Source organism: Colletotrichum costaricense (genome assembly GCF_030867565.1).
Source record: "Colletotrichum costaricense strain IMI 309622 chromosome Unknown Scaffold_25.1, whole genome shotgun sequence".
Classification (NCBI taxonomy): Eukaryota; Fungi; Ascomycota; class Sordariomycetes; order Glomerellales; family Glomerellaceae; genus Colletotrichum; species Colletotrichum costaricense.
This window is the reverse complement of record NW_026848254.1, coordinates 446,843-459,266: the sequence shown is the minus strand read 5'-3', so window position 1 is coordinate 459,266 and position 12,424 is coordinate 446,843. Positions and strand designations below refer to the sequence as shown.

General features: G+C 52.7%; 5 protein-coding genes across 5 annotated transcripts; 3 read left to right on the top strand and 2 right to left on the bottom strand.

Moving 5' to 3' along the window:
• Window positions 1-1,631: 1,631 nt before the first annotated feature.
• CCOS01_15757 (Erv1/Alr family protein) lies at window positions 1,632-2,352 on the top strand (the record flags this gene model as incomplete). The annotated part of the gene is made up of 2 exons (XM_060463895.1): window positions 1,632-1,873; window positions 1,980-2,352. The coding sequence occupies 2 exons, from the start codon at window positions 1,632-1,634 to the stop codon at window positions 2,350-2,352; spliced, it is 615 nt and encodes a 204-aa protein (XP_060305650.1).
• A 781-nt stretch (window positions 2,353-3,133) lies between these two features.
• On the top strand, window positions 3,134-4,269 carry CCOS01_15756 (proteasome component PRE3; the record flags this gene model as incomplete). Its single annotated transcript, XM_060463894.1, has 6 exons — window positions 3,134-3,167; window positions 3,256-3,301; window positions 3,361-3,375; window positions 3,434-3,468; window positions 3,611-3,851; window positions 3,954-4,269. 6 exons carry the CDS (start codon window positions 3,134-3,136, stop codon window positions 4,267-4,269), a joined length of 687 nt encoding a protein of 228 aa, XP_060305649.1.
• Window positions 4,270-6,040: 1,771 nt separating this feature from the next.
• On the bottom strand, window positions 6,041-6,490 carry CCOS01_15755 (uncharacterized protein; the record flags this gene model as incomplete). Its single annotated transcript, XM_060463893.1, has 2 exons — window positions 6,041-6,174; window positions 6,397-6,490. The coding sequence occupies 2 exons, from the start codon at window positions 6,488-6,490 to the stop codon at window positions 6,041-6,043; spliced, it is 228 nt and encodes a 75-aa protein (XP_060305648.1).
• Window positions 6,491-6,669: 179 nt separating this feature from the next.
• Window positions 6,670-7,723, bottom strand: CCOS01_15754 (uncharacterized protein; the record flags this gene model as incomplete). The annotated part of the gene is made up of 2 exons (XM_060463892.1): window positions 6,670-6,948; window positions 7,646-7,723. The coding sequence occupies 2 exons, from the start codon at window positions 7,721-7,723 to the stop codon at window positions 6,670-6,672; spliced, it is 357 nt and encodes a 118-aa protein (XP_060305647.1).
• A 2,501-nt stretch (window positions 7,724-10,224) lies between these two features.
• On the top strand, window positions 10,225-11,745 carry CCOS01_15753 (cyclin; the record flags this gene model as incomplete). The annotated part of the gene is made up of 2 exons (XM_060463891.1): window positions 10,225-11,499; window positions 11,560-11,745. 2 exons carry the CDS (start codon window positions 10,225-10,227, stop codon window positions 11,743-11,745), a joined length of 1,461 nt encoding a protein of 486 aa, XP_060305646.1.
• Between the last annotated feature and the right edge of the window lie 679 nt (window positions 11,746-12,424).

Genomic DNA, 12,424 nt, shown 5'->3' with positions numbered 1-12,424 from the left:
ACCTTACTGGAGACGGCGGGCGGGAAGGTCGCCGGCACCCCTGGCCGCTGCCAGGCGTTAGGGGAGTGGAGTGGGCCCGAATATCAAAGTTAAGGGGTAGCACGCTGCACGGGCCTGGGATCCCACAGGGCTGGGCCGATTCAACCCCTAACGTCGGTGGCATTAGATAAGCAAATCTTGGAGCGAGCTGGAGGGGAACCACTGTTTAACTCCATCGTTTTGTATTACTAGAGGATTGCCGCAGTACATATAGACGCTACCCTACCCTCGAATTCCGTACTATTTAACCTTAACCCTTTTTTTACCTATCCTTTCTTCTATTCTACCCTCTTTTTTATTGAAAAATCGCTAGAATTATAATTTTAATAGCTTATTAATAAGTTAGTATTACTATTTAAAAATAAATAACTTATACTCGTACGTAAGTATTAAGAGTTTTATTATTATAAAAATAGTAATAAATATACTAAAGTATTTAAGAGAGCTTTTTAATAAATTTTTAATACTATTTAAAGTTATAATCCTCGAGCTATAAAAAAAATTAAAGTATTATATTAATATAGCCCTATTTATCTTATTAATATTAATAATAATTTTCTTAATATAAAATATATTATTAATATTTTATAACTATATTATTACGTTTTATAAATTATACTTAATATTAATAAGGATTTTAATATTATTTCTTAGTTCGTTTTTTAGTTTTTTTATTAAAGCTATTATTATAAAATTAGTTTAGTTATTAATATTTTAATAAGTATTTTAACTTAACTTAGAGGCTCTTATAGCCCTTAAAAAGAGGTTTTTAAAAGATTTATAATTAGACTTTTTATTTATTATAAATAAAGCTATTATAATTAAAGCTATAATATTACAAACCTTAATAATAAGTAGTTAATAATATAATTATTTTTTTTTATAATAAGCTTAAAAAAGTATTTTAATTTAAGTACTAAGTAAGTATTATACTATTTTATTAAAACTATATTTTTATATTTATAACTTAGAAAGAATTAACTTTCTTCGATAACAAGGTACTTAGCTAGAGGGGAACCTGGCCTGAACCTGAGGAGACACCTCTGGGGCTCTGAGAGATGGGATTTTGGGGGGCCATTTGGAGCATCTGGAGCAATTTGGGGGGCATCCATGTGCTATGAAATCTCACCACTGCGGCGGACTGCGCCAGGGGCCATGCGACAGGTGGCACTACGCCCAAACTGCGGCGACGGGATTGGCGGCAGCAAAATAGCCTCGTCTGACGACCCCTGCGCCGTGGGCCGACCAAATGTCCCCTTACTGCGTAGCTTCCTGAAAGTCTGAAAGATGAACCACCCCCCTGGTCGAACCTGTCGTCCCTCGCCGAATCTCCCCTCCTCGCCGGTGATTATTTGGGGAGGGTTTCTTCCCGGCCCTGGTAAGCTCAGATAACCTAACCAAAAAGCTGCCAGAACGACGCGATCCCGTCCGAGGTTTCGCATCCTCCTTTTTGCGGGAGATTATTTCTTCTCTTCAGTTCTACCCTCCACCCTTTCGTTACTTTCTACCGAATTACTTACCTCTGCGCATACCTCGACTTTCGCAAAGCCCCCCCCCCCCCCCAAAAGTCAAGCGACAGCAAATCGCCCACCATGGCGCGGAGACAACACCTCACGCTCATGGTCCTCCTGGCCGTCGTCGCCTTCTTCAGCGTCTCCTACCTCTTCTCGAGCGGCACCAGCGAACCCTCATCCCCCGCGCCCCCGGCCGCCGCCGTACCCCTAAAGGGCGATTCCGTATCGTCGAGCGGTGACACCCCCGATCTTGGCCACATCTCGAGCAGCATCCTGTCCGGCGAATCCATTGCGCCCAAGTTGGAGAATGCGACGGCAAAGTAAGCCTCCCGCCCTCTTGCATGAGAAGAATACCCACATCCCGGGACCGTTCCCTCGGGTCTTCCTGGTTCTCAAGGTTATGCTAACACAGTCTCCTCCCCGCAGAGCCGAGCTCGGCCGCGCTTCGTGGAAGCTCTTCCACACCATGATGGCCCGCTTCCCCGAGAAGCCCACTCCCGACGACAGCCTCGCTCTCAAGACGTACATCCAGCTCTTTGCCCGCCTCTACCCCTGCGGCGACTGCGCTTCCCACTTCCGCAAGCTGCTGGCAAAGTACCCACCCCAAACGAGCAGCCGTAACGCTGCCGCAGGCTGGGCCTGCTTCGTACACAACGAGGTCAACACCCGGTTGAAGAAGGAGCTGTTTGACTGTAACAAGATTGGCGACTTTTACGACTGTGGGTGCGGCGATGAGGATAAGAAGAAGACGGAGGGCGGTGGTGATAAGCCCAGCGCTGAGCTGGCCAAGGACGGGTGAGTTATGTTGCTTGTGGCAATGACTTTGGGATTGCTCTACATGGAGCTTCTTTCGCTGATATTATGGTAGTCTGACCAAGGGCGGTTAAAGTGTTGATTGATCGATATGTTTTGGATATCCGAGGCGCGTGACTATTGTACCATATCTACAAGAATACCTGTACAAAGAAGCATTTCCTGGGCTGGCGTTGTGGATGACCACCGGATCCAGCGGAACAAATTGAATTTGAAGGTTTGGACGCATTTGCTCCGATCTGTGTTGGAACGGAAATCGTCTATATTGGGGTTAAATTTCACATGCCAGTATCTATGGTGGCAGAATCTCCATCCCAGAAGCTATCGTCCTCACGTGGGCCCCTCCGGAATAGCATTGAACAGCTATTGAAAGGGTGATACTGTGACCCTAACACCCAAGCGATAAGAGAGATTTCCCGTATAAGGATATGAATTTTGCTAAACGATCACATTTTTCGTTGAATTGAATCAAAATCAGCTCAATATCTGCTAATGCACATGGCATCGTTGCGCGCGTCACCAATGACTGATTATGTCAGCAGTCACGTGGCTCATCCAATCGTCCCGGGCGGGCAAGGCCAACGCGTTCTGGAGCTGCCTGAGCTTCGTCAAGCTCCATTCAGCCTTCCACCGACGACACATCAAACCAATCCAACCCCCCTTCGATATCTACGCCGAATCCTCCCCCCTCCCTCCGACCTCCAATCCTCGACAAACCGAATTTTCACACGAAGTAACGAGATACACACCACACATAAGTCATCAAAATGGAGTTCACCACCACCGGACAGCTGAACGAAGGTACGGGCGGGCAGAAGCTTGGATGATGCTATTGCGGGACCACACACTCCAGAACGGAACACTGAAGCTGATGATTGCGGGCGGACAGACGGCATTCACATCGACATGGAGAGATTAAAGAAGGGAGAGGTCAAGTGAGTGATGATGCTACATCCTCGGCCCCCCACAGAACCACTGCTAACCTATGTCGTAGCCTCGGAACCTCAATGTAAGCTACCCCTCCGATCGCCCCTCCCCTCCCGCATACATCTGACACCTCGCGATAGTATGGCAGTCACCTTCAAGGACGGTGTTATTCTCGGTACGTCAGATTTACCCATAAATGTCTTCCCAAACGCATACGTCCCCACGGCGGCCACAGTACACTTTGGTCACTTTTGGAGGGGCAAACAAACAGGGACCATACGAGGAACGTACAACTGACGACGAGTCACTCCATCTAGGTGCTGATTCCAGAACAACGACGGGCGCCTACATTGCCAACCGAGTCACCGACAAGCTCACACAAGTCCACGACACCATCTGGTGCTGCCGGTCAGGCTCCGCCGCCGACACCCAGGCCGTCGCCGACATTGTCCAGTACCAGCTCGGCCTGTACGCCATGCGCAACGGAAAGCCTCCCATGACCCAGACCGCCGCCGCCATCTTCCAGGAGGTCTGTTACGCCAACAAGGATCGCTTGACGTAAGTTTTCTTGCCTCCTGCTCTCGCGGAAGTGTCTCCGAGCGACCATGGGACATAGGGACGCTAGCATCCGGATCAAAACTAACTCGAAACGATTCACAGCGCCGGTCTCATCATTGCCGGCTGGGACGAGCGACACGGCGGCCAGGTCTACTCCATTCCCCTCGGCGGATCCCTACACAAGCAGTCATATGCCATTGGCGGCTCGGGTTCGACGTACATTTACGGATACTGTGACGAGCACTGGAAGGAGGGCATGGAGGAGAAGGAGGCCGTCGACTTTGTCAAAGGATCGCTCAAGGAGGCCATCAAGTGGGATGGCAGCTCTGGTGGTGTCATTCGCATGGTCGTCCTGACCGCCAAGGGCGCCGTGCGGCATCTGTACCTCCCCGACGAGGACTACAAAGTGCAGCACTAGGTGGGAGTAGTTGAATGTGGGAAAGCCAGAGGAAGAGGCAGAGAAAGGGAGACGTTTATTGTGATGTGGCTTGAGGAAAGCCAACTGGTCGCCTGCATCGACACCGGCCGGGCATGATGAGCAGCAAGACGTCACACAGGCTAGTTTGCCGCGCGGTCACGAAATTGCCCCCCGAGTCCCGAGGAGAGAAGACAGAGCGAAGAACGTCCATGCCGGGGCGAGATCTCGGGCTTGGCGACAAACGATGAATGTACAATAAATAGATTACCCGCAAGACGAGATTTCTTCACGAGAGGCTTGGGGGTTACTCCATGGGCTGTGACACTGACACTGTGACACCCCAGAAGATTGCGATAAGGTACGGTACTACACAGCGCGGAACGGGAGTAGGTACGGGCAGCTCGCGTGGTCGATATGATTAGATGCGATTGCGTGCGATGCTGCAACGCCACAACGGACGGGGGAGAGAACAAGAGTCTGGGGGTAAGGTAAAAATTTAAAAGTCCAAGTCCTGGCATTGGTAGGGGGTGACTGAAGGAGATGCCGGCACGCGAACGCTGCCACCCGTATGCACGATGCAGGGAGGACGGCACAGTCACTCTACGGACTACCTACATAATAGATTAAAAAGAAATAAGGGGTGTCAGAGTGTCACTGTCGCTATCACTGTCGAAGCCTCGGATTCGGAGGCGGTGAGGGATGGTATGGGGGAGGAAAGGGGATTTAGCGCTGCTCGGTTCTGCGGGATGGCGAGTGATGAGCGGGAACAAATCAGCGGCGGGTGCGGGGGAGGACGGGGGGCGGGAGGTGCCTTTGGCTTCTCGTTGGAGGATTTGCGATGTGATGGTGCTGTGTAGGTTAGCTTAACCTGTAGGTGAGGTTAAAGATGAGCTTGTCTGCCCGAGGCACGCTTGATGGCGTGGTGTGTTACTTGGGCAAAGGTATCCGGAAGTTGAGTACGCAGTACGGTTCTTGGGAATCTTGACGCTGAGAGAATGTCGACTACACAGTACCCAGTCGACACGAAGCAAAGCCATCCAAGTTGTAATATACGGAGTACGAGCAAGTCAAGCGCATGACTAAGTTGGAGAATGATGACGGAAGGGTGATTGCAAGTCGTTGGCCGTCGGTAACGATTTAGGAAAGGTCATGGAAGGGCGGTGGATAGGAACGTGGGACGGGGCTGTCGGGCTGCGGGCTGCGGGTGTGCCACGATGGCTGCCATGGGCTGCAATATCTGGCGATTGCGCGATATGCCTTGCTCCGTCCAGATTGATCAGTAGGGTATCCGTACCTGGGGGCCGGGGCGGTATTGCGGTGAAGGCCTCATTATGTGTATTGTACCTATCCATAAGGTATGGAGTAGTGTTGATTAGATGGGGGAATATCTTGGAAACAAACCCCAAGATCCCAAGACCTCGTGCCGGAGGGAACGCCGGGTATTGGCCGGGAGTCACCATCCGTGCAGGCCCCCGAGGGGGGGGGGGGGGCGTCAAGGCGTCTTGGAAGGGGGAAAGGGGAGCTGGGCGTGGGATGGATGATGATGAAAGCTTGTTTTTGTGTTGCCCCTTTTGGCCGTGTTGGTAGTGGCAATGGGCATTGCCGTCGAATAAGGTATCTTATTCTTAGTGCAGTAGGTAGGTAATGGGTGTCAGGAGGTGGGATAGCGGCAGCTGAGTGTTTGTAGATTGCTAGCGGTGTAAGCAGCAGACAACCCTTTGGCGCGAATGCAACGATCCGGCGGGCATTTGGTCGTCTCATGTGCTGTTAGTCAACATTCAGTTGGTGTTGACAGGTATCTCGCGTTGGACGGGCCCGGCGGGTACCTGGGATAGGTAGGCGACCAGGAACGGCGGTTTCTATTTTCTGAGCCCCGAAATGACCGGTCGTTAAAGTCGCCGTGGCCTCCGTGTCCATTGTCAGAGCTCGAGACAGCTTTCTTTTTGAGCAGTGCGATACTCTGTGGAAAGGGGGAAATAATGGGGAGAGCGTGGCTGGCTATGCGATTATGGAGTCAACAACGACGATGTTGCTTGATTTGGACGGAAGTGAGGTCCAGATTCGGTCGGGACTTGAGCGGGGGATACTGGAATAGAAATCCAGGATACCAGAGGGGCATGTACATACACAGTACTCCGTAGTGTAATGCCACTGCGCGGTGTTTGCGAATTTGCAGTACGTAAAATGGGAGAAGCTTGTCGATGTTTCCTCCGAGATCCATTTTGTGCCATGGCCAAAGTTGCATGCTGCAGTTATTTTGGTGGAGCTGGAAGGGCATCTCGGGTCCAGCGTGTCGTATTACGGCAGGCAATTGGCGATTGGAATTACGATGCGAATGCCCCGTACCCAGGTATCTTAGGTATTGCTACTCGATTGGTTCCATTGGGTGTTCAGGTCACCTCAGGCCAGAAAGGGAGGTGGCAGGGCTGGCGGGCGGAGAGGAGGGGAGAGGGGAGGAGAGGGAGATACGTACCTTATCTTATCCGATAAGACATCAGAACGGCAGAACGTGCCAGGGGGTGAAAGTGTCGAAAAGTCGAGGTTCCAGGTTCCCCTGCCGGGCTCAGGTGGCCCCCTGCTCGCCAAATCTCTTATCAGCGGTATCGCGTATCTGAGAGACCAATGGGAGAAGGGCATGGGCACACCCTCTCCTCCCGACGATGCGGATGGGTCGTCTGTCTTTCCGCCGCGTGTCAGTTCCAGTGGTCCGCCGTCTGTTGCAAGCGCTCTCTCTATGATTTCTTTTCATTTTGCGTTTTTCTATGCAGACGCTCCGACTCGAGGCTGTTGCCAACTTGCTTGGACGTGCTGCGAGTGCGACCTGTCAGGTCAGTCATTCTATGTTGAGGCGAAGTTGAAGCACGGTTGCGGGCTGGGGAAGCATCCAAGCCTTTCAAGGTCTGAGGCACAAGGCAGAGAGAGAATTGCTCTATGGCGAGAATAGTATTCGTTGGGCAGCCATCCATCCCATCGGAAAATGTTGGAGACTTTGGTACTCCCCAAGTTGGGAGAGCTCGGGAATGCTTTGCTTAAGCAAGGACCGGGGCTTGTGAGGTTGCGGCTGGAGAGGAGCGCAATTTAGGTCCATGTCGAGGTGAAGCTCCAGCCTCCAGGACCTCGGCGCGAGGGACGAAAGAGTGAGAGCTGGATCATGGATGGAAAATGGCGAGAGCAGGATCGCAATGAGGCTGTGCTTGGTTCGGTTGGGCCCGCCGACTAGGAACTGGGAGTTTCCGACTTGCAACGATGGCACGAGCAGAAATCCAGATTCGGGGGGCAGCCTGGGAGGCACGGAGGACCCTTGGATTTCTTGGCCCACAGGTGACGGGTGGTGTTGCTGTTGCGGGAGCTGTGAGTGGCTGCTACCTCACCTTACCTTGCCTTCCATCCATTGCTTGCTTGCTCGTGGGAGTGGCACAGTCGGGTGTTGGTGGCTAGCGCGGGCTTCTGCCATGTCATGTTTCGGGTGGCTCCTCATCTTTTTTTGCCATGCCGCCACACGAGATGCAGTGAGACATTCAGTCAAGATGAGATTCATGATGGTCATTAGCTGTACATGTAGACCTTCTGCAGATTTCGAGCAAAGACGAAAGAGGTGATGAGTGAAGAGTGATAAGACTTGGGTTTCCATTGCTGAGAATAATTCACTCACTGCTCACTGAATTCTCACCGAGTCTAAGAGTGAAGCTCAGAGTGAAGCTCACATGCCTGTGAATGACAACTCACGCGCGGATCCAAGACACGCGGGGAACCACGGCCGTGGCATCGCAACTGAGCGTGCATGCTGCCAGCTGCGCTGTAATAAAAATGGAACAGTTCGCTGCACGGCACTACTTACTTTTGAACCCGTCAGCCACCATGAGTGACGAGCGACAGATGGTTTGGAGTCTGGAAACAGTCTACAGTGTAACAGTCTGAGGGAGAGAGTCTGGAGTCTGGAGTCTGGAGTGATGCATCTGTGCAGTGTGCCGTCATTCGGGGAGCTGCTGCACATCAACAGGTGGTAAGGTCCTCTCAATGCTCTCTCATCCACTCATCCATGAATCGACTTAACCCAGCTGAGCCTTCTGGCGGTCATCCTTTTGCCATCTACCTCATCCGTCTCCACCAGACCGCCAATCTCATCAAGGGTCCCCCTCTAACCATCTCACTCACTCTGAGTATCTATCCTCTCTCATCAGGTCACAAAAGTATGAGAGCTGTTTCCCTACTCATACATCTCGAGTAAAGACCAACCAAGCCACACAAGTAACTCACATTCATGACCTGATACCTTCATCTTTACTCGATATCTCATCTCAGATAGGTGAAGCAAGGTGCCCATCCTCTGCAACAACAGCATCCACTCCCCAAGTTCCAGGCCCAGTCCATCGGCCATTGCGTCTCCAGCGCTCTCTCCACCAGCCCGCTGCCCCCTCTACCGTCCCTCTACCGTCCCTCTAAGGTCCCGCTGCCCAGGTACCCAAGCATTGAGCGCTGTTTCCTGCCTTCACCAAGTTTCCCCCTCCATCGCTCCTGCGCAGTAAAGGGCCACCCACCTGCCTGCCGCCTGCCACCCACCGCCGCCGCCGTCGCGCCCAAATCCTCCCGCCGTTCTTCTTTTCCCCTCCGGCCCCCCCCCCCCCATCTCTATTACCCGTCGCCCATTTTGCCAACCCACGCCAGCTTCTCCCCCGATTCATCCTTCATCCACCATCCATCCATCCATCCACACACACCCATCCAACCCGCTCTCCTCCGACCCTTTTTCTCTCTTCCTCCTTTCCTCCCCCAGTCTGCTTTTCTGTTCTGGCTTGTCTCGTCCTTCCTCTAGACTGGACGTCTTTTCAACAAGGGGGGCTTCTTTCGACGACTTCCTCTTCCTTTGATCTCGCCGACCCCCTCCCCTCCATCGGTACCTTGATTGTTTCTTGGTACTCGACATCGCAGACGCTCTGCGAAACAGAACAGAAACAGATTCTCGAGTCGCATAGTCGGACGAGCCCTCTTACCGCCTCAAGATTCCTGCTCCGCCAAAAGGTCGCCATCGCCGCCTCCTTCGACACCACCCAACCGTCTCTGTCAGGCCTAACGCGTCTCGTTGTGAGCCTACTGCCCTTCGACCCGATCCGACTAGACCTTGTCTACCTACGACCTCTTCGCACTCGACACCTCGTTGCTATCTCCGACGAATACTTCCTGCGACCGCGGCAAAGATACACCGTTGCCCCTTCATCGCGTCGACCTTCCCGCCTCTCTACCCAAAGACTCAGTATCTAGTAGATCCATCGCCTGTCGACAGGCCCTTCCGCCTCTTTGTTGGACGACTTAGGTGAGTTCATTCCGTCTTGCCTTCCGCCTCGGCGATTCTCCATCTTCCCTGCCTTTTCCCTAAACCCATGTCGCACTTCACTTGATTCGTCCTGGCAATGAGAGGCGCCCCTGTGACGTCGCTCGAGCCTGCGCGCGATGCTCACGGCTGCCATCAGCTCTGCACCCAAGGCTGCTGCCATCACGATCAAGACGTTGGGCTGTGGTCTCAGCACGCTTGTCTGTGTCGTTGTTTCCCTGCTGGTGGATTCCGGCTGTTCATCTGCCATCGAGCTGCCCTTCTCATGCCTTGACCTGCATGTGCAAACACTCAGCCTTGCTTGCCCACCCTCCGCTGCCCATACGCACTCCCCTTCTCCTTCCCCACGATTACGGCTCTTGCCTCACGTCACCGCCCTCGCACAAGCTCTTGAGTCAGCCTGAGGTTCGAAAAAATCGGCCTTGTGCCGCGCTCGTTTTCTCGGTCGGGAGTCTTGGGCGCCAATGTCATCACACGGCAACCGTTGCTGCCCCAATACTACTTTGGCCTTGTATAAACGCAAACCACAAGATGCAATTTAGACATGATGCTAACTCGTCGTTCCTGCAGTTGCCTGTTCCAACCATCCTAATTGTAATTCAGTCTTGCTGGAATAATACGATGCTATGGCAGCTGTAATCGGTGACTACGTCTCTGATCCCTCCCGTTTCCATAACATGATTGCCAACCCGGGCATTCAACACCAACACTCGCACGATTCTCACTACCGATCCTCAAGTCGGTCAAGAGACGTCCCTGCACACCACGCGTCTGCGAGCCCGAGATACCAACATTCTACGAGCACCCCGCCCACGCGTCAAAAGCGCCCCGAACAAGACTCGGCCGAGAAGCCCGCGCCCCCTAGCGCAGGTGCATCTCGCTTCCCCTCGCCTCCATCATCTTCGTCGCCAACAGGTGCCAGGCCCCAGCATGCTGATAGCCCCGCATACATGGCAACCGATTCTCGCGATGCCGGCCATGCTGGTTCCGTAGTCGCCTCTGAACAGGCTCACCCCGCTCCTAGCCAAGACTCACAACCTCAGCAACCTTCGCCCGCATCCGATGGAAATGGTGTTGCCGGCGCCACAAACTCATACCCCCTCTCCGATGCCTCATCTCCCGTACAGCAACCCCAAGGCCAGACAATTCACATTCGCGACTTGGCCCATATCCAGAGTCTCGCCAAGGCCGACCTATTATCGGGTAATGGGCCGGGGATACTGAACGATCCGCCGCTGCAGGCGATGAAGTACGAGATCAGTGCGATGCCCATTGGCGACATCATTGAAATGGTCGCTGCCCTTCTCACCAAGATCACCACCACCAACGACCTGCAGCATGATGCCATGCAGCGCAACGTTGCGCATCAGCAGCAGGCGAGCCAGAACAGCGAGTCAGGCAACGGCTCGCAAATGAGCCCGTTGAGCACGTCTGTGCTTGCTTTCCATGGCAAGAACATCCCTGCTATCACAATTCTGAGCTACTTGTCCCGCATTCACAAATACTGCCCGACCACCTATGAGGTCTTTTTGAGTTTGCTAGTCTACTTTGACCGCATGACGGAGCGAGTCAACGAGATGGTGGTCAAGCACGAGGAGGCGCGGAGGGTGTCCACTTCCCAGTCAACTCCAAAGGCACAGTCGGCCGACGTCGAAATGCGTGACGAGGACGACGAAACCGACTCGGATCTTGCCGAAGATGACGATGCGGACGAACAGAACACCAAGACGAGCGAGAGTACCGGTAGCATTGTACCTCAGCCGACACCTCCTGGCGCGCCCCCGGCGGCTACGTACTTTGTTGTCGACAGCTTCAATATCCATAGACTGGTCATTGCGGGCGTAACTTGCGCGAGCAAGTTCTTCTCAGACGTCTTTTACACCAACTCCAGATACGCCAAGGTATGTAAATGGTTGAACTTGACCGATTTGTCTCGCCCAGTGCTCATTCTCATGTCTTAGGTCGGTGGTCTTCCGTTAGCCGAACTCAACCATCTCGAGCTTCAGTTCCTCCTATTGAACGATTTCCGCCTAGCGGTTCCCGTCGAAGATCTCGAGGCGTACGCGACTATGTTGGTCGAGTTTTACGCGCGGGAAGTGGTGGCACAGCGATCACGCCCTGCTGCTGTGACCGGTGGTGATTCCTAAGGAAATTTGCAATGTTGCAATACTATGAGATTGATACCCTAAACTACGCTGATTTGGGGTCGAAGTGGTCTGCTATGGCTTGCTAGTACCTTTTACGAGCATCGCATCCTAGTAGAATCAACTTTTATACGTTTGGCTCGTTGGCACCTCAGAGCTTGGGAGGGATATTGGACATCTACTCATCCGACTGGGCACCAGAGGCTCGGAGCAGCTTACAATTCTTGGGCGAACGGTGCGCACCGTTTCGTCAGGGCGTGTTACGTATGACGTCGAGCGACCAATGGACCGATGACCAAGGAGAATGGATCAGTTTTTTTCCTCGAAATACCCGGATAGAACGGGTCTGTATGGAGTTTTCGTGGGCGGTATTATATTGCAAGTTCTGGTGGAGCGCATTTGAAGGCGACTTCATACGTTGATCTCATTACGAGTGGTGGATTTCGCGCGCGAGCTGTACATGGGCAACCAGACAGACGAAAGACGGAAGACGGGTTCTGTGATGAACGGGCAGGGGTTGGACTAGGCTACACTACACGCTACGTTACGTTCTAGACTTTGCGCGGGCATATTTGGGACAAGGCGTTTGGTGTTCCGAGACTGACATAGATGGCGAGCATAATGAAATGTCCTGAGTACGAGAAATTTAATTGGAAGCCGGCCGAACTGCTGTCTTTGATTG